General features: G+C 39.7%; 2 protein-coding genes across 2 annotated transcripts; both read left to right on the plus strand.

Moving 5' to 3' along the window:
- The first annotated feature begins 101 nt into the window (after window positions 1–101).
- si:dkey-71l1.1 (uncharacterized protein LOC569883 homolog) lies at window positions 102–10457 on the plus strand. The gene is made up of 10 exons (XM_046839812.1): window positions 102–426; window positions 3028–3220; window positions 4479–4546; window positions 4709–4801; window positions 4878–4979; window positions 5064–5169; window positions 5508–5630; window positions 6662–6738; window positions 7783–7885; window positions 7975–10457. The coding sequence occupies exons 2-10, from the start codon at window positions 3076–3078 to the stop codon at window positions 8112–8114; spliced, it is 957 nt and encodes a 318-aa protein (XP_046695768.1). The 5' UTR covers window positions 102–426; window positions 3028–3075; the 3' UTR covers window positions 8115–10457.
- crfb12 (cytokine receptor family member B12) lies at window positions 10370–20094 on the plus strand. The gene is made up of 8 exons (XM_046839813.1): window positions 10370–10490; window positions 11108–11209; window positions 13847–13976; window positions 15207–15382; window positions 15549–15691; window positions 16347–16500; window positions 17914–18041; window positions 18234–20094. The coding sequence occupies exons 2-8, from the start codon at window positions 11149–11151 to the stop codon at window positions 18690–18692; spliced, it is 1251 nt and encodes a 416-aa protein (XP_046695769.1). The 5' UTR covers window positions 10370–10490; window positions 11108–11148; the 3' UTR covers window positions 18693–20094.
- The last annotated feature ends 28 nt before the right edge of the window (window positions 20095–20122 follow it).

The raw sequence follows: 20122 nt of genomic DNA on the forward strand, positions 1-20122 counted from the left end.
CATTTCTTTGCATACGTAAAACCGGAATCATGTTTTCGCCTTGACTGCACAAGCCGGGAATATTTTGTCGTGACACCCGACGTCAATCCACGGGACCTTTCATCTGGGTTTAATCCTAAACAACCCGGTCGTTAGATTCTAGTGCACTACGTTAAATATCAAACGAAGGTTTATCACCCCTACCTAGTGCACTATCTATATAAAATGAGGCCTATTTGGGAGGCAGCCTGGTTCTTCGTTATATTTCAGAGCTCTGCATCCTGCATCTTTCAGCATCCTTTCAAACTGAAGACATATAGATATTTATATACATAAAAACAAGCTACATAGTTTGAAATGAATATAATAAACGTAATAAATGTAATATATTGTTAGAATGTGATTCTGTTCAGAGGTGCTGGTCAGGAGGTTTCATGCCAAAATACAGTGAGTAGAGCAAATCAATGCAAATGTAATGTAATGTAATGTAATGTAATGCAAGATAAATAGATAGATAGATAGATAGATAGATAGATAGATAGATAGATAGATAGATAGATAGATAGATAGATAGATAGATTCTCTTTATTTTATAGCTTTTCTCTCAGTTGCTCTGCTTTCTGGAGTTTCTTTTCAGTCAGATTTCAGCAGCCACATCACGTACTGACAGGGTCAAAATTTGGCTTTTGGCCTCGTACTTTACACCCCTGGGTCCTGCAGTTTACAATACATATTGCTTGTTGCTTTAACCAATCAGATTTCGAGTTGTTGACACCGGGGCCATCTAGCAGGCATCCGATAACTTGTTCAGAGAGAGCGCTAGAGATCGCAAACAGCATCTGTAGCAAACTGCACAAGCTTAAATATATTTGTATGGAATTGTATGGCTTCAACAAGAGATGATGTATAAAAGCAGAGCAGCTGTGGCTGCAGTGAAAGGAGACTTGTTGAACTGAATTCATTGGGTTTCTTGCCTTAGTAACTGCATGCGTTTTTTCGCTGTATGACATTCCTGTCTGTGCTAAAGCACTCTGTTATACTGCGTTACTCCCTTATATTCATGGTTTCTATAGCCATGATGTCATATTGATGGTATTATGGGATGGATTGATTCAGGTAGGACACCCCTGAAGGCCAGATACAGTGAGGAAAATAAGTATTTGAACACCCTGCTATTTTGCAAGTTCTCCCACTTAGAAATCATGGAGGGGTCTGAAATTGTCATCGTAGGTGCATGTCCACTGTGAGAGACATAATCTAAAAAAAAAATCCAGAAATCACAATGTATGATTTTTTAACTATTTATTTGTATGATACAGCTGCAAATAAGTATTTGAACACCTGAGAAAGTCAATGTTAATATTTGGTACAGTAGCCTTTGTTTGCAATTACAGAGGTCAAACGTTTCCTGTAGTTTTTCACCAGGTTTGCACACACTGCAGGAGGGATTTTGGCCCACTCCTCCACACAGATCTTCTCTAGATCTGAGAAACACAGAGTTTGAGCTCCCTCCAAAGATTCTCTATTGGGTTTAGGTCTGGAGACTGGCTAGGCCACGCCAGAACCATTATATGCTTCTTACAAAGCCACTTCTTGGTTATCCTGGCTGTGTGCTTCGGGTCATTGTCATGTTGGAAGACCCATCTTCAATGCTTTAACTGAGGGAAGGAGGTTGTTCCCCAAAATCTCGCAATACATGGCCCCAGTCATCCTCTCCTTAATACAGTGCAGTCGCCCTGTCCCATGTGCAGAAAAACACCCCCAAAGCATGATTCTACCACCCCCATGCTTCACAGTAGAGATGGTGTTCTTGGGATGGTACTCATCATTCTTCTTCCTCCAAACACGTTTAGTGGAATTATGACCCAAAAGTTCTATTTTGGTCTCATCTGACCACATGACTTTCTCCCATGACTCCTCTGGATCATCCAAATGGTCATTGGCAAACTTAAGACGTGCCTGGACATGTGCTGGTTTAAGCAGGGGAACCTTCCGTGCCATGCATGATTTCAAACCATGACGTCTTAGTGTATTACCAACAGTACCCTTGGAAACGGTGGTCCCAGCTCTTTTCAGGTCATTGACCAGCTCCTCCCGTGTAGTTCTGGGCTGATTTCTCACCTTCCTTAGGATCATTGAGACCCCACGAGGTAAGATTTTGCATGGAGCCCCAGTCCGAGGGAGATTGACAGTCATGTTCAGCTTCTTCCATTTTCCAATGATTGCTCCAACAGTGGACCTTTTTTTACCAAGCTGCTTGGCAATTTCCCCGTAGCCCTTTCCAGCCTTGTGGAGGTGTACAATTTTGGCTCTATTGTCTTTGGACAGCTCTTTGGTCTTGGCCATGTTAGTAGTTGGATTCTTACTGATTGTATGGGGTGGACAGGTGTCTTTATGCAGCTAACGACCTCAAACAGGTGCATCTAATTTAGGATAATAAATGTAGTGGAGGTGGACATTTTAAAGGCAGACTAACAGGTCTTTGAGAGTCAGAATTCTAGCTGATAGACAGGTGTTCAAATACTTATTTGCAGCTGTATCATACAAATAAATAGTTTAAAAATCATATATTGTGATTTCTGGATTTTTTTTTTTAGATTATGTCTCTCACAGTGGACATGCACCTACGATGACAATTTCTGACCCCTCCATGATTTCTAAGTGGGAGAACTTGCAAAATAGCAGGGTGTTCAAATACTTATTTTCCTCACTGTATATGGAAGATTATCTAGGATATTTAAAGTATTGTACAAATCCAAATTATAATTATACAAAAATCATACCGAATGGACAGGTTGGAGCCGAACTTGGTTGGAGCCGAGAAAGATTCTCAAATGATGTATGCTCTCTGAAGCTGTCTACTGTGTTGAAGGTGCTCAAAAGCAGGTATTTGGGTGCCAAGGATGCGTTGAATTTGTCCATTTGCATTTGGTGTTCAGGCTCGGACGCTTTCGATGTTGCTCGTTAAACTCAGGGGACGAATAATAACGTAATGTGTAATGGATCTCTTATAAACACTCCTTGCATTCTGCAATTCCTTCTTGTTAGTTTTTACAGATAATTTGGCCAGATCAGGCTGGAAGTGAACGTCTTCTCATGGGCAGTGTATTGGCCTTGTCCTCTCGCCCTGGGCGTCAGAATTCCCCTTTCCCCCAGGACAGACCCCTGTCACGTTGGGACAAGAGGGACGGACGACTTCCAAACCCGGGCAGCTTTGACGGCCTTCATCGCAGCTGCAAAGGTTCAAACAGCTTTGTGAGACTGTTAGTGCATGTTATCCATATATCCGTGTTATACGTATATCATCGTCCATGTAATACCACAGCTGTTGAAAAAATTCTGTTCTGATTGGACAATTAATTACCTGCTTACTGAACATGCAGCATAACAGAAATAAGAAAAAGGAAAGACAACCCATTTATATGAAAGTCACTTATGGGAGACTAAAGGCAGGTTTTTGGTTTAAACTAGTTCGAATGATACGTTCATTTTAAACGAGTCTTTAATGGGACTCGAAAGAACCAGTCGTCTTAAAGCATCCCAAAATCTGGGACATTCTCAATGCTTAACGTGAAAAACATTTAATGTGACTTAATGTGGTAATAATGTGCCAGCATTTTTAAAAGACATGGTATAATTTATTATTGTCAAGAAGCTTTTATGCGAGAGTGAAAGGGAAAGTTTATAGGACTGTGGTAAAAACCTGCGATGTTGTATGGTTTAGAGACAGTGGCATTGAGTAAAAGACAGGAGGTGGAGCTGGAGGTAGCAGAGCTGAAAATGTTGGGGTTTTCATTGCGAGTGACGACGATGGACAGGATTAGAAATTAGTTTATTAGAGGGACAGCGCATGTAGGACGTTTTGGAGACAAGGTAAGGGAGGTGAGATTGAGATGTTTTGGACATGTGCAGAGGAGGGACATGGGGTATATCAGTAGGAGAAGGCTGAGGATGGAGCCACCAGGAAGGAGGAAAAGAGGAAGACCAAGAAGGAGGTTTATGGATGTGGTGAAGGAAGACATGCAGGTAGTTGGTGTGAAAGAGGCAGATGTAGAGGACAGAGGGGTATGGAGACGGATGATCCACTGTGGCGCCCCCTAATGGGAGAAACCAAATGAAGACGTATTCATTTATGCTTTATTATTATTGTGTTTATTAAATCTCGCTGTCTTATCGCATTAAGCCACGTTAAGCTTTTCAGAATGTCCCCAAAATCTCCGTAGGTTATATACAAGAAACAAGAAACAAGATACAAGAAACAAGGAAAGAAGTAGTTCATCTCTCGACTCTTCTAGTCCGAGTCGTTCGTTCTTTTGTTGCATAACTCCCATATACGCTATGAAGGTGATTAAAGGAACAAAATGAACTAAAAGTCGCTAAAGAACCAAGTCGCTAAAATAAACACTTCATGCACTCTGAAACGCTCTGAAACACTTCAGTGGCTGATATTCGGCTTCATCTACTGGAATCATTTACACTGTTTTATTGTGTTTGTTTAGATGTGTTTCCACAGCAGGTCGAAGGAGTGAAAATGGCAGTAAAGAAAACCCTCAGCAGCTTTTTCAAGGTTCGTTCTCACAAGCTGTTTATTTGAATCCACAAGATGATCGTCATTGCACGAGTTACGTAAAAATACGTTCTTATAAATACGGATTCGTCATTTTTAAATGTGGACATTTGCAAGATTTTTGACTTGACCTTTATTTAAAATAAAAAAATACAAATATAGGTCAGCCATACGTTCCATATCAGTGCTGTGGCTCCGTCGACGTACCGCTTCCACGTGCAGCACCTTCAATCAGACGCCGACAGCAAACAAACCGTAAGCTTTCTCAAGTAACTTTCTTTTTTCTACTTCATTTGAGAAAATATTAATAAAGTGTCGTCTCTGCTCACAGGGCTCGCCCATGCTCATCGGAGAAATGGACTCCTCCGGCAGCCTGAACGCGCACTCTTTATTCCACCTCAGCGAAAGCATACGAGCCAAAGCCGTATTTCAGGTTGGCGTGATCCAATTCGTTATGAAATGCGACATTCGATCTGTAGACTCCTCTTCGGTTTAACCCGCTTGCTGTGTTTTCCAGACCGTGCAGTCGCAGTTTGTCACGTGGCAGTTCGAGGCTGAGTACAGAGGCAGCGACTTCACAGCTGCTGTCACCATTGCCAACCCAGACATCTTCAGAGAATCTGGTGCATTTTTATTTTCTTTCGAAGGAAAGACCAGTCTGGCCATGCAAATGGTCCGTAAATGGATAACAAAAACAAGTTCCTGAATGGAAAAAGGAACCGATATCGAATAGGCGGCGTATAAGAGGAACAAAACGTGTCCTCCATCCCTTGTTGATTGCATTGTTTCGTTTTATTCCTTTAATAACACTGAAACCTCTACATAACTGACACCCGTTACAGTACATCCGATAGTACGTTGCGTTGTTATGGTAACAGTGTCTAGTGTCAAGCAAACTGAAATATAAATACTTTATCATTATTATGTTGTTGGTTTTCTTTTTCAAAAATTTCTTGGACAGTTATCACGGTGGCACACTTCCTCCAGAGTGTCTCTCCACAGCTGGTTCTGGGCGGAGAGTTGGTTTACCACCGAGGACGAGCCGAAGAAGGCGGCATCCTCACCCTCGCTGGACAATACTCCGGTATATTGCGATTTTTTTAGTGATCTAATCAGGTCCCCTGGTGGTCTAGTGGTTAGGATGCGGCCCCCTCACAGCTGCGGCTCGGGTTCGATCCCCGGTCAGAGAACCAACCCCAGCCATTAGGGTTGCACAAGCCTTAGTGCCGGTCCCAAGCCCGGATAAATGGGGAGGGTTACGTTAGAAAGGGCATCCAGCGTAAAACATGTGCCAAATCAAATATGCGGATGATCCGCTGTGGCGACCCCTGATGGGAGAAGCCAAAAGAAAGTTTTTTAGTGATCTGATCAAAAGTTCAAGTAAAAAAATCCAGGTCATAAATTGACGTACAGTGCATCACATTGCAGCGCTTCACATTTTCCACATATGTTACAGCCGTATTCCAAAACGAATTAAAATTCATTATTTTCCTCAAAATTCTACAAACTATACCACATAATGACAACTTGACACTTAAAATTGAGCTCAGGTGCATCCTGTTTCCCCTGATCATCCTTGAGATGTTTTTACAACTTGATTGGAGTCCACCTGTGGTAAATTTAGTTGATTGGACATGATTTGGTCTATAGATTAACAGTGCATGTCAGAACACACACCAAGCGATGAAGTCTAAGGAATCGTCTGTAGACCTCAGAGACGGGATTGTATCGAGGCACAGATCTGGGGAAGGGAAAAGAAAAATTTCTCCAGCATTGAAGTTGAAGGCCAGCCTGGAGTTTGGCAAACGGTACCTGAAGGACTCTCAGACCATGCGAAACAAAGATTAAACATTTTGGCCTGTATGCCAAGTGTCATGTCTGGAGGAAAACAGGCACCAATACCATTCATACTGTGGGGATGTTTTTCAGTGGCAGCAACGGGGAGACTATTGAGGAATGAGGAAAAGATGAATGCAGTAATGTAGATAGAAATCTTAGAAACAAAATGTAAAAATAGTGTAAATACTTTCTAGATGCTCTGTATCTCTGTTAGAGTAAAATCTCTCCAAGGAAATAATGCGGCATTGGTTGGTTTTCTTCCTTCTTCTATTACAGGTCCTAACTGGGTCGCCACATTAAATGCCGGGAAAGGAGGTGCCCATGCAAGCTATTACCAGAGAGCCAACAAGCAGGTACTCTAATTAAAACAACCCTCTGGGATTTCCATTGAGGATCTTCTATTATGGGCAAATGGGCAAAGAGATAAAGTCAAGTTATGATGGTGTCCGAAATATACTTTATATATTTAGGGAGGGGTGATAGCTCGGTGGTTAAAGCATTGGACTTTGCACTGAAAGGTTGTGAGTTCAAATCCCAGAACCACTAAGCTGCTACTGCTTCAAGAGAGATTCAAACCTGTTTTAGCATGACAGTACCCCTGTGCACATAGCAAACTCTATGAAGACATGGATTGCCAAGGACATTGACTGGAAAAACTTGAGTGTCCTGAACTTACAGTCACTGATCACCTTTGGGATGAACACCAACTGAATCCCAGACCTCATTAACCTAACATCAGAACCTGTAGCTAAATTATCACTAATCCTCAATAAACTAAGGTCCAAAGTGTACCATAAAACCTTCTCAGAAGACTGGAACTTATTATAAGAGCAATCTGGAGTGGGATGTATAACCCAGATGGTCAGATGTCCACAAAGCTTTGTCCATATAGCGTATTCCAAGGCATGTCTTAAATAAATGTGAGAAGTAGCATTTCGTCTATAGAATACAGTCCTAGCATTACAGTACAGGTGTAGTCCCACATTCAGGTTTGCAACAGGTTATAATAAAGTTTGGGACAGGGCCATGTTTACCAGTGTGTAGCATCACATCTTCTGTCCAAATACATCTGGGAACAAGGAGATCAGTTGCTGAAGTTTTGGGGGGAGGAATGTTGTCCCATATGCGTCTGATACAGGATTCTAGCTGCTGAACAGTTTTGGGTGTCCTTTGTTGTGTTTGTTTCATCATGCACCTGATGTTTTCAAATGATGAAAGATCTAGACTGCAGGGAGGCCAGTTCAGCACCTGGACTCGTCTACTAGAAAGTCATGCTATTGTAATAGATGCAGTATGCATTATGCATTGTCTTGATCAAATATGCAAGGCCTTCCCTGGAAAAAAAACTTTAGTGAGTGGAAGCATTTGTTGCTCTAAAACCTGTGTATACTGTGCAGATTCAGGTTGGGGTGGAGTTTGAGGCCAGCATGAGAACCCAGGAGACCAAGTTTTCTTTTGGCTACCAAATGGATCTACCAGAAACCAACATGGTATTCAGAGGTAAGAATACATTTTTTTTTTGCCTTTTACTGATATTTGACTGTACAAAATGTTCTGGTAAGGATGTTCAAGGAGAATCTTTTTTTTAGGGATGCTGGACAGCCGGTGTATCGTCGGAGGCGTCCTGGAGAAGCGCTTGTGCCCTCTTCCGGCTACATTGATCATGGGGGCCTTTGTGAACCATCGAGCAGACAAGCTGCAGCTTGGCCTCGGAGTGAACGTCGGCTAGATCTCAGGTCTGAGCGGAAAGTTGCGGAAATTATCCTCAGGGCTGTCCAAAGAAGGACTGGTTCCTCACGTGGCTAAAACTAACCTGGACATTACGTTGCAAGCGACGAAAAAGGTTCATATCGATGATAACAAGCAGCTCTGTCCGAACAGAGAAGCGCACCACATTGGTGCTGTCCTTTCTCAAATCCACAACACATCTGTCACTAACACCTCATAAAGACCTCGTTTTAAACATAGATGTCATCATCTTTTTTAAAACATGAAGAAGACATATGCAGTTCAAAACATGCAGGATTACCTTTCGAATCATTGTGTACGCAACTGGATATGTGCCAATGTTCATAGTACAGCAGGTTGTAAATCACAATGATCCATTGGACGTCCAGACAGAGCCACATGCAGACACCATGCAGCACAGGCTAGTGACAATATTTTGAAATGTTCATGTTCATATATCATGATACATCGTACAACCAATTATCGGCACATTCCCAGATTATTAAGTTTTGTCTTGAAATTATGCATCATTTGAATTCTACTAAAAACTCATGTAACATGTAATCAAGCGATGATAAGAATAAAATATCTTTAATCTATTAAGAGTACTGCATTGTAAAAGACTGACGGTAGTTATACATTTATTATATAGAGTTGATTCCAGAAGTATTGGCACCGTTCGAGAGAATCCTGACCCCACCCTTTTTGTGTGTGTGTGTGTGTGTGTCTGACCTTTCAAAATTAGTTTTTTCTCTATGCAGATTGTATACACTCTTATGTAAACTCGTCAACTGCATGCTGCCCAGCTCTTTCTGACTTTTTTTTTCTCTAGTCTTATCGAGGCCAAAAAAAACCCCTAAAAAACACAGAGCATTGTCTCTAGTAAATTTCCATGCCATTTACATAAAAAAGTAACGCTTCAAAAGAATTGCAAAAAAAAATCAACCCACAAAATGTCCTGTGGTTATAATTATGCATCATGATAAGACCAGAATTCAAACTTCATGGCCTTGGGCATAATCTAATTTCGAGTTCAAGCCCTTTGCAAATTTTGCTGCTCAGACTGTGTGAACATGATCCCTATGTCACACTTTAGCATTTTAGTTGTCATAATGTCAACAGTTAAAAACTGGTGCCCACAAGAAATGTTTTACATCATTAATCCGTGACACTTTCAGGCACGCGTTCTCTTGCTAACAATATCTAGCAGCAAACGAAAACAATCTGTCGCATTAATTTTGTTCATGACATGCTTTAATAATAAAAACCTCATACAAACACTGCTTTTCCCTCCATAACTCCATTCATTTCGTTTATTGCTGTACTGTCCGCCTGACTCGTTTCCACATTTCCCCTGAACTGGTTTAAAGTTGTCACGCTAATTGCGCGATCGGTTCAGAGCTCCGATTCGTTCTTAGTTTGATGCTTGTCGTAGGAGACTTCACACTGCAGAAAACAGCCTGAAATCTTCGGAAACTGCCAGAATTTCATCAGAGGAACATAATGATTGCGACGTCCATCGGTGAACATGTCAAACCAGCGATCAAAGACTCCAGATTTTAGCGTAGGATTATAGGAATCTTTTAGGATTTTCGAAATCTGTCTCAGAAAATCAAAATCGCATAATGTTCACCTGGATTATAGACTAGTACCAGGATCAGCCCTAAGTCTAGTTACCTCTGACAAGAGGTTCAACTTTGAAGAAAATTACAAGACGAAGTCATAGCAGCCAGAAAACTTTTCCTCTCAATCTCTGATTTGAACTGAACAGGGACAGGGGTTTATTGCGTAAGAAATGTTGCAGAAAATATGCAGCACCTGTTTGAACCCAAACTATAGTTCATAGAATGGTGTTGATTTGTGATGAGGGCACCAATATTTTTGGAATCAACTTGTAATTTGATTACTTTTACCACTAAGAACTACTCATTACGTTACACAGTAGTAACCATCCGTCCCTGTAAAGCCTAGAAATGTAAGAATATATTTATGGATTATATTTATTTATTGATTTGGAACAGTTGTTCAAAACCATCCTGTCCTTTGTATCCTGTATTATAAATAATCTGAAATTTCGATTTCTAACTGAACTAAAAATAAAGAATTTCTTATTAAAGACGTAGCAGGCTGAACATTTTCATTCACATGGTTCTCTTTTTTTCGTCTTTTCTGTTTTTTCTGACGTGACCGATCCATCGCACTTCCCTGCCTCAGGACCTTTAAACTACCTGTTGTGCTGCCTTTCTTGTGAACAGGTTTTACACGTGTTGTACAGTCCGTGCACAATGCAGACAGGTGAGATCGCACCTGCTCCGACAGGAAGGTCCTGTTTTGACGTCGGAGCGAAAATACCACGAAGTGAACGTGTTTATTGCTGGTGTGTATGTGTGCGTGTATGTGTGTGTGTGTGCGTGTGTGTGTGCGTGTGTGTGTTTTTTTTATTTTTATGACTAAGCTCTTGTGTAAGGCTGAAGATGAAAAAGTGCCGGATGTTTTGCCATGCCACTGTGTGCCGCTGACAGATTTTTATTACGATGACATCCTCGGACAGAGATCATTCCTCCTAAGTGTGTTGCCTGAGCGAGGAATCGTGCACTCCCTGCGCTAAAACAGGGGCACGCTCGATCTCCTGCAGGTGAATCGCTTCCTGACGGGCGAAAGAGCGAGCGCTCATTCTTCTTCACGATGAACCTTTAAAGTTTTGGCCTCATTTTTTTATGAATAATATTTTTTTTTTTGGGTGAGTGTCATCTTTCACGATTCTCATTCCTTGTTCGCATATGTCTATGTGTCTTTGAGAATTAATGGTAGCACCCGAACTGTAGAGCTTGTTCTTACTTGTAGATTAGAGCATACCAGTCTGAGCACGCTCCTCATACAATGTGCATCAGGGCCGTTCAACAAACTTATACACCAAGCTGCACATTTTCAAGCAAGATTTTACGCTTGTCTTCAAATGCGATGATGTACTGTACGCGGTGTGTGTCGTTGCAGAGCAGAAATCGTCTTTGGAGGCTCAATGGAAGCTCGACACGATGGCGTGCGCGCCAGCCACCGTTTTGGCCCTGCTCCTGAATTATCTGGCATCATCTAAAGGTAATGCAATCAGTTGTACTTTCTCGAACGACCTGAAACCATCGGACTCATTTGGACGTTTTATTTGTAAATCAGCTCTTTTTGTCTGATGCATAAAGCAGGACCTGGTTATACAAAAGAATATAAAAAAAAAAAAAAAAAAAAAAAAAATGATCCAATGAAAAACATACGAGTCTATTATTTGGCCTACAATAGAATGGCATAAAGGGCAGGGTAAATCCTATTAAGCTGATATTCCTGGAGGAAATCAAAGCTGTGGAACAATTGTAAACAGTAATTACTACATTCATGGTGCACAAACTCTTGACAAAAATTGCTGCACCACCAACAACAAAATCAAACCCAGCATGCTGCACAGAGCAGTGCACAGAGCAGGCCAGGCTAGGCTAATTTGACTACATTTGCCATGTTGTACCTACTTCCTCGTAGTATTATTCGGCACATCCTCTCCGATGCACTATTTCAAGACGAGTCGAGTGAATGTGCTGAGCAAATATTTGCAAGTGAATCTTGATTGTCTTGGTTTTATACAAATCATTTTGTCAACACTCTGACATCCTCAAGGGGACAGAACCAAGCATTGTCAGAGAGAAATCTTGAAAAAGTGTTGAGTGAAAACATGTTTTGTGTCCAAAATATGCGTCTCTGTTTTGGCATCGAGGGTGTGCGTGAAAAGCAAAAATCACATACTCGTCAACTCGACAAGTGCATCTTGTTCGAAGAATGTCTTGGCATCCAGGCTTTTTTTTTCTACTGCATCTGTAAAACAGATAAAATATTCAGATTATTGGTGGCATGATTCTGTGACCCATCATTTGTAAGAAAACCTGTTTACTTGAAACTCACTTGTAGAAATGAGAGGCAGTGGTTAGAAAAGGTTACAGAAAGTTGATGCAAAATTGGTATCTTTTTAAAAAATTCGATACTATCGGTCAAATGCAAAATCGGAATATTCGTAAAAAATTCACGGAAATTCCACGATATTAAACTTTACTGTGAATACAAAAAAAAAAATGCGCACATACCATGTCCTATTGTTGCGAATTATGAATTGCTAAAAAGGGTTGGGAGATTGGTGTGGTTCATGCAAAATGGTTTTCCATGTAAAAACTACTATTGGTCGAATGCAAAACCCGTACATATTTGCACGACAGGAATTCATGGCGATTCCACGATTTTAAACGTTACTATGAATATACAAAATGTGCAAACACAAAACATTAAGAAATTACAAATTGCAACAAAAAACCCTACAAATCTTTGGGAAATCGGTTTGGTATAAACGTAATAATGCACTTTGGGACGTACTGTTCTAGAAAAAACAATCCGCTTTAAGGTGTAAACAGTAACTTTGTTTCTTATCGGCCTGCATCTTGCGATCCTTTGTTGATTATCATGCTGTGACAGCGGCACGCAATCTCGTGTCTGTTTATATATAGATCTTTGACCGGAGCTATTTCCTTCCTTTAGAATGTTAAACATGTTGCATGAATTTGACTAGGTTTTCCATACTTAGCGTCAGTTTCTTTATTTGCTGTTTTACACATCGCAAAAATCTTTATCCTTTCTATTTCGTCTCTGGCTGAGAGGCTTTTCTTCCGGTGCACAGACTAAATCTGTGTAATATTCTAGACAAATCTCTTTGTTTGACAAATGTGTCTAAAGCACAGATTTTAATCAGAGCAGTTAAAAGTGTTTTGTCTAGAAAACGCTAGAAAAATGACCGAATTTAGTGATAACTCCTTATTTTGTGAGGTCCCCTTGTGCTAAGAAAACAGCTCGGACCCTTTAAAACATGGACTCCTCAAGACCCATAAAGGTGTGCTATGGTGCCTGGCATACCACTGGCAAAAGTCCTGTCTGTGGCAAGGTGGGCCTGCATGGATAGAACTTTTTTTCGTCCTGGACATCCTGCAGATTCTAGATCTGATTGAGATCTAGTGTAGCCAAGTCAACCCCTTGAATTTTTTCTTATGTTCCCCAATCCCTTCTTGAACAATTTCTGCATTGTGGCTTCAAACATTATGGGGGAATAACAATACAATGAAGAGGTTGGTCAGCAACAATGTTTACGCATGCGCGACACATCAAAGTAACATCCACACGAATGCCAGGACATAATATTTCTTAGCAAAACATTGCCCAGAACATCAAACTGCCTCCCATAGTGCTTCCCATAGTGCATCCTGGTACCATATCTTCCACAGGGAAACAGCACACAGCAAAATCAGTGCTACTCATGTCACCTGGCAATAGTTTTGATGTAGCCCTACCCTCTTCTTCATTTCATATTTGTTATGGGTTTCTTTCTATCAAGGCAAATATACAAGGCTTTGAGTTTACCATTATATTTTGGCCAAAAATCCATTCGGATGTTTGCCTTTTGACTCAACCTGATGTTTGAGTTCAATCAGTGAACTACAGTTGATGAGTTCAACATAAAATAGGCAGCAAAACAAGACAGAACATGATACAGAAATGCAATGAAATCCATAATCGAACAATGTGTTCTCATGATGTGAGAGTTGTTTAATAATTGCCGATGTAATTAGCTATGATTGTAAATGACTCACACTCTGCTGCTATCTATTTCTTCGGCATAACAGGTTTTTTTGTGTTTTGTGTGTTCCATGACAGGTGTTCTGTCTCCTCCACTCAATCTGAGTGTGGAGTTGCTGGACTTCAAGGCTTTGGCTCGCTGGCTTCCTGGACCAGGGAACCCTAAAGAAACCAGATATTTCCTTGAGTTTATAGACATTGTCAGTCTGTAAGTCCTTTTGTTTTAATCATGCATTGGTTCATATGAATTGTTATATTCTGCTATATAGTCTAGTACATTGCGCATATCCTAAATCTACATCAGTTTTGAACAGTTTGTTCAGAAAATTAAATAAATAATAATCATTTTCATCCAGCTGATGTGTCTAAAGTTGGTTGTTCAATTTGCACTTTCATGCACCAAACCTAAAACCTATCCAACTACAAATATATGATAAAAATTGGATTATATTGTCCAAATTCATTCCACAGTCTTGATGCCGATTGTTTATAAAGTGACCATTAATTGTCTATAACAAAAGCCCTGACAGCTGCAATTCAAAACGCAGGTTGGTGTTGTGTTTCGAATATATTAATGTTTCTATAGCAACAGCCTGCTTACACATAAAATTGGACATCTATACTGTATGCAGCACAGCTATTTGTAAAAATGTGTGCAGTTGTTGATGGTTACATTTCGGTAATGAGACATAACATTTGGTTTTTGTGAAGGAGCCTCCAATGTCAGTTGTTGTTTTAAGTTTTCAGTTTCTCAAAAACACTTTCGTGTTTAATTTACGTAATATTACATTTAATAAAAATGCCTAATGTAATCTTTATTTAACAGAAAAAATATATATTTTTAGAAGAAACAATCCACATTGGGTTGGTAACGAACTCTGCTTCGCATTGGGCCATGTTACACTTCCAGTAATTGGTTGCTTTAAAATTCCCTATTGTGTTTTATTCGTTGCAGATTATTATGTTATTTGAGATAATTGATTCATATTTTTTGCTAACTGAATTGTATTTTCACTGGATTACTGAACAAGTAATTTGGCCGTATACATCGATCGGCTATTGCATCAAAATCCATGACAGAATAGTGAAGTGAATAACATTGATTATCTCATTACAAAGGTACTCTCAAGGTGTTGAAGCAAGTAAACAATCACTTTTTGAAGTTAGCGTGTTCGAAGCAGGAAAAATGGGCAAAAGTAAGGACATTGAGAAGTTATGACAGCTAGACGACTGGGTCATGTGGATTGTTTTTCTGGTATGAAGTGTTTAATACCTACAAAAAATGATCAAAGGATGGAGAAAATTTAGAAGATGATTTTAGCTAAGGCGTCAGGGACCAGTACGAGCAATGCATTCCAATATAGCACTATAAAGAACAACGGATAACAGTAAAAATTGTGGTTGTATTATTGTAAATAAATTCTTGCCACTTTTGTAGATCAGTGTCACCATGGTATCAAACCAGCGATTGCACAAATATCACCTCGACGCAATGCTACTTATTTCTCAACCAGAGAATTCAGACTGAGTATTTTGTGCGAGTCATGGCAGAATGGAAGGAGGAGCGATCGACCTGGACGCGACTGCCACGTAGCATCCAGCCGTATGAATACAGTGAGTATTGACATTTTGGTACAGTGAAAGGATCCCAGCACAGCTCATTACAGTGAAGCATGGTGGTGGTAGCATTGTGTCATCGGGATGCTTTTCATTAGCATGGAGTAGGAGAAAAATTGTACGTTTTCCATATTTTAAATGTTATCCTGGGGTTTTATTGCAGCTGTTCTGAGTGCTCCGAATCTGACTGTGTTTGCCGAACCACATTCCATATCGATTTTCTTCAGCCATCCGGTCCAGTTCCTTACAGAAGTGCAGATGAGATTCTCCGTTGATCTTTTTCAGATCTCTAACAACGCAGCAAAGGTAAAACACAATAGGCCTACATCATTCATTTATGATGATCCAGATATTCTACCACACATTAGTAATATATACCGCATATACTTCACAAATTTCTGAATTGATTCATTGAATGGGTTGGTGTAATAAAATTATTTTTATTAGTAGATACTGTCAATTTAACAAACTAAATTATGATTGTTATGCTAAGTTGTGGCTACACTTTCTGTCAAAACAATGCTTATTTAACATAATAGCTTCAGCATATTAACCTCCAGCATCTTCTTTTGTATTTTATGTGCCAATGAATGTAACTAAATGGACCAAAAAGAAATTATTGGATAAATAAAATTGTTCACTTTGGTAAACTGCACTGATGAAAGAAATTCTGTTTCATTAACATCATTTATTTCTTTACTACAAAAAATAAAAAAGAGGTTTTCATGTGTGATACTTGCCTGGCTCCATTTCCTTTGTGGAAATCTATCTCTAGATTTACATTACAAACATTATCTGAGGTCATTTTAAGGACATCCTATGTACATACTTTGGTATATATCTTTCTGTAGCTAGAGTTTAAATTCCTAAAATTAACATCAATATAATTAAATGGAATTCTATTGCTACATTGTAAACTCACTGTAAAAGTCAGAAATGATTTAATTTTTTTTATTCCTAGAAGCATATTGCCCAGAATGTAACTACAAGATTTTCCCGCTTTGTGGATCTGCCCTCTGGGAACTACTGCATCAATGCTTCTGCCTTCATCACAGCGGGGTCCAAATACAATAACAACGCCACGATATGCGTTTTTCTGCATCATGAATATAAAGGTTTGACCCTCCTGTCTTGATGACTGAAGTAAATCGATTTCCCCGGCATGTTTTTTCAGTGGTTTGAAGACCAGACATGTAAGGATTTTGCAGTTACGAATGGAGCAGTAGAATAAATTCTGTTATGTTGGCTGATACAAGCCAGTTTCTTCAGGTAGAACTTTGAAACTGGACGACGTTAGGGTTCTTTATACTTGTCACATGTACTTTACAGCACAGTGAAATTCTTTCTTAGTATATCCAATTTATGTTAGGTATCTAGGATTAGAGCGCAGGCTAAGCCATGATGAACCCCCCTTGGAACACTAAGGTTTGATGGTTCTGACCAGTAACCCAAAACCTTAACCATTGAGATACCACTTCCCTCCAGATGTACACAGTTACCATCATACAATTTGACTTCCTTGGATAAGATGTTGGACTTCTGATTGGAAGGTCATGGGTTCAAATCCCAACACCACCAAGCTACCGCTCCTGGGCCCTTGAGCAATTCTCTTAACTCTCACTTGCTCAGCTGCGTAACTGAGATAAGTTGCTCTGGATAAGGTCAAAAGGTGTAAATGTAAACAGTAAAGACCTACAGTGTTTATAGTATACAGTGTATTATTATTGCGCTATAACTTTCTCGATCCTGATTGGTCAGAATTGATGCTTTTGTTTAAAATGCTTTCAATGCTTTTGGTTTGTAGTGTACACTTTGTAATGAACTTGTAAACTACTTACACAGGAAATGGTGAAAAGCAAAAACAAAAATAGATTTCTTAGTAAAAATGTATGTGACTGTTACTGGGGTGATGTTTTCTGTAAGCAGGTGTTTCTTTGGTACTGTACATTTTGGAAGGAGTCTCCAGTGCAACAATGAGACTCCATGTTTTTTTTTTTTTACTTGGCCTGATAACTTTGAGTGAGAGAGGACAGAATGACAAAGTGGTTAAGATATTTGGTCTGAGAGGTTAAAATCCCACCACTACCAATCTACCTCTGCTGAGCCCTCAACCCTCAACTGTTCATTTGTAGATATAAGATAAATGTAAGTCAATCTGTGAAATACAATTCATCTAAATGTAGTAAGAAACAAGAAGTTACTAATATAAAAACAATTCTAAGAGTTGAGGAACAAATTTGCTTTCCGTTTTTCATTTCCAGGAATGTTGGCATTTTTTTGGAGTACAGTATAAGTGGAAATTCTGGGGAAAGGATGTGCAGTTATTAGGAAATAAACAGGACTGAACCAAATGTTTGATTCGTAGCGAATATCCTAAGGGCATCAACCGTGTAGTCTTTAAAAGGCAGCATTACAGCCTTGTTATAAATAAATAGATAAACATGTTGAAACAATAGGTAGGATTTGATTTATAATGCTGCAATGTTCTCTGCTGTATTCTCAATCTTCTTCAATGTTCTCTCATGCAGCAAAAGGAAAAGAGCATGTGATAATGGTGGGGGTTCTGATACTGATGTGCATTCCTGCTGCAATTGGTTTGATCCTGGTCTACTTCTATGTAAACCCAAATAGCATCAGCTACATCCCTAAAGCTCTGGTATGTTAGTTCAAATCCCTCAGAATGATTGTTCATATAATATACTGCATATAGAAGTAGGTAATGTCTATTGATAGTGATTATAGATTATAGATCATTATAGATGATACATTTGTATTGTTGAGCAGCTCCATGATTAAAAAGATACTCAACTCTGACGACAGTCTAATTCTTATGTTGTCCCTTTTACAGCGTATTATAGAAGAAACTAGAAACTGGGCTTTAACACTGACCTCTGAGGAACTCTCTACTATTCCACTTTCATGGCTGTTTACAAATCCCTCACCCCAGGAAACGGATGAGAACTTAGCTCAGGGCTACGGCTATGAGGGAATCACAGGCAACATCCACCCTGATATCGAGAACGAGGCTCCAGGCCCAGATTTCTACAGCACTGCTGCAAACATGGAGGAGACGGACGAATATCCAGTGCAGACAGGATCGACCGAGAATCTGCCGAGCGCCACATTCGTCCAAAACCCGACGGATGAAAATGTTTCATTCGTGTTTGATAAAGAACCTTGCTACTTTGATTCCTGGTTTATGCGAAGCAGCTCATCGGAAGAGGAGATAGACAGCGTGCATTCGGATTCCGATTTGGGAAAACACTACGAGCCTAGACCCGACCCACGCATGTGTACTGGATGGTGATTTTAGATCGCAACGATGAAGTGTATGATATTTAAAACTGATATGTTCAATATTCACAACTGATACGCTCAATATTCCAAACTCATACATGGTGCTTTTTTTTGACAACCCAGCTAACATATGTAGCTTTGGGCGAAATACCGGGGTGGTTGAAAAGAACATTTTAACAACAACAAGGCTGTGACCGAAAAATAAATTCTTTTTAAATAGATGATTGACAGCTTTTAATTAACCCAAAACCCAACTATCCTGGTCACAGGCATGTCATTTATGAATGCAATAAATTATGCATGCTATAAAAGACATGCATTTCACTCACACGGAAGGGAATTACGGCCAACATACTGTACAGAAGCAGCTTTTGAATGCAGGCTGCTCTGCAGGTTCAGAATTTCCGTCATGGCCTTACAATATTTTAGTGTTTTCCTCAGATTACTCAGGGGAGGCTGCTAGTAAGGCGATTGAGGAAAATGTGAAAACTGTACAGGATGAGGATTTGACTAGGATTTGAAGCATATGTAGATTTAATGGTACCTTATATTATTTTTTTTATAAGGGGTGGTTTGGAAGACTTTACATCATATGCATGCAATTTGTAAATGAAAGCTCTCCCTTATGTGGGGCGTATTTTTTTATTTTATTTTTTTAGCAAAAGTGTGTCAGTGAGGGAACAAATTCCCAAGTGTATAGATGTGGTGCTTTTTTTTATATATATATAGTATATAAATTAATAACAAAAAATTTCCGTAATGAAGACCGTTATGAAGGACCACAAAAACAGGTGTAAACGCAAAAGATTTGTATATGTAATTAGATATATATATATATAATGTGTACATCGATCAGGTATTGTGAGCTGTTAAGTGAATAACACTGATTATCTCGGTGAGTGGGATATATTTATTAGGCAGCAAGCAAACATTTTGTCCTTAAAGTTGTTGAAGCAGGAATTGAAGTGTGGAAACAAATTGAGACGTCTAGACGTCTGGGTCAGAGCGTCTCCAAAACTGCAGCTATTGTGGGCTGTTCCCTGTCTGCATGGTCAGTATCTATCAAAAGTGCTCCAGAGTAGGACCAGTGGTAAACTGATGACAGGGTCATGGTCGGCCAAGGCTCATTGATGCACGTGAGGAGCGAAGGCTCTTCCGTGTGGTCCGATTCAACAGTGAAGCTACAGACGAGATCGACGAGCTGTTTTTGCAGCAAAAGGGGGACCAACACAATATTATGCAGGTGGACATGGTTATACCGGATTTTATATATATATTTATAATTTCTTTTTTCGTTGCCCTAAACAGGGTTCTATGAAGCATCGGGAATGATTTAAAATCAGCTGCTACCTCTTTAAGTCTGGAACATTTATGATCTGTGAAGCATGATGAAAGAGATTCAAGACTTTTTTTTTTTTAATCAACCAGGTTTTCATAATA

Source organism: Silurus meridionalis, chromosome 25 (assembly GCF_014805685.1).
Source record: "Silurus meridionalis isolate SWU-2019-XX chromosome 25, ASM1480568v1, whole genome shotgun sequence".
Lineage (NCBI taxonomy): Eukaryota > Metazoa > Chordata > Actinopteri > Siluriformes > Siluridae > Silurus > Silurus meridionalis.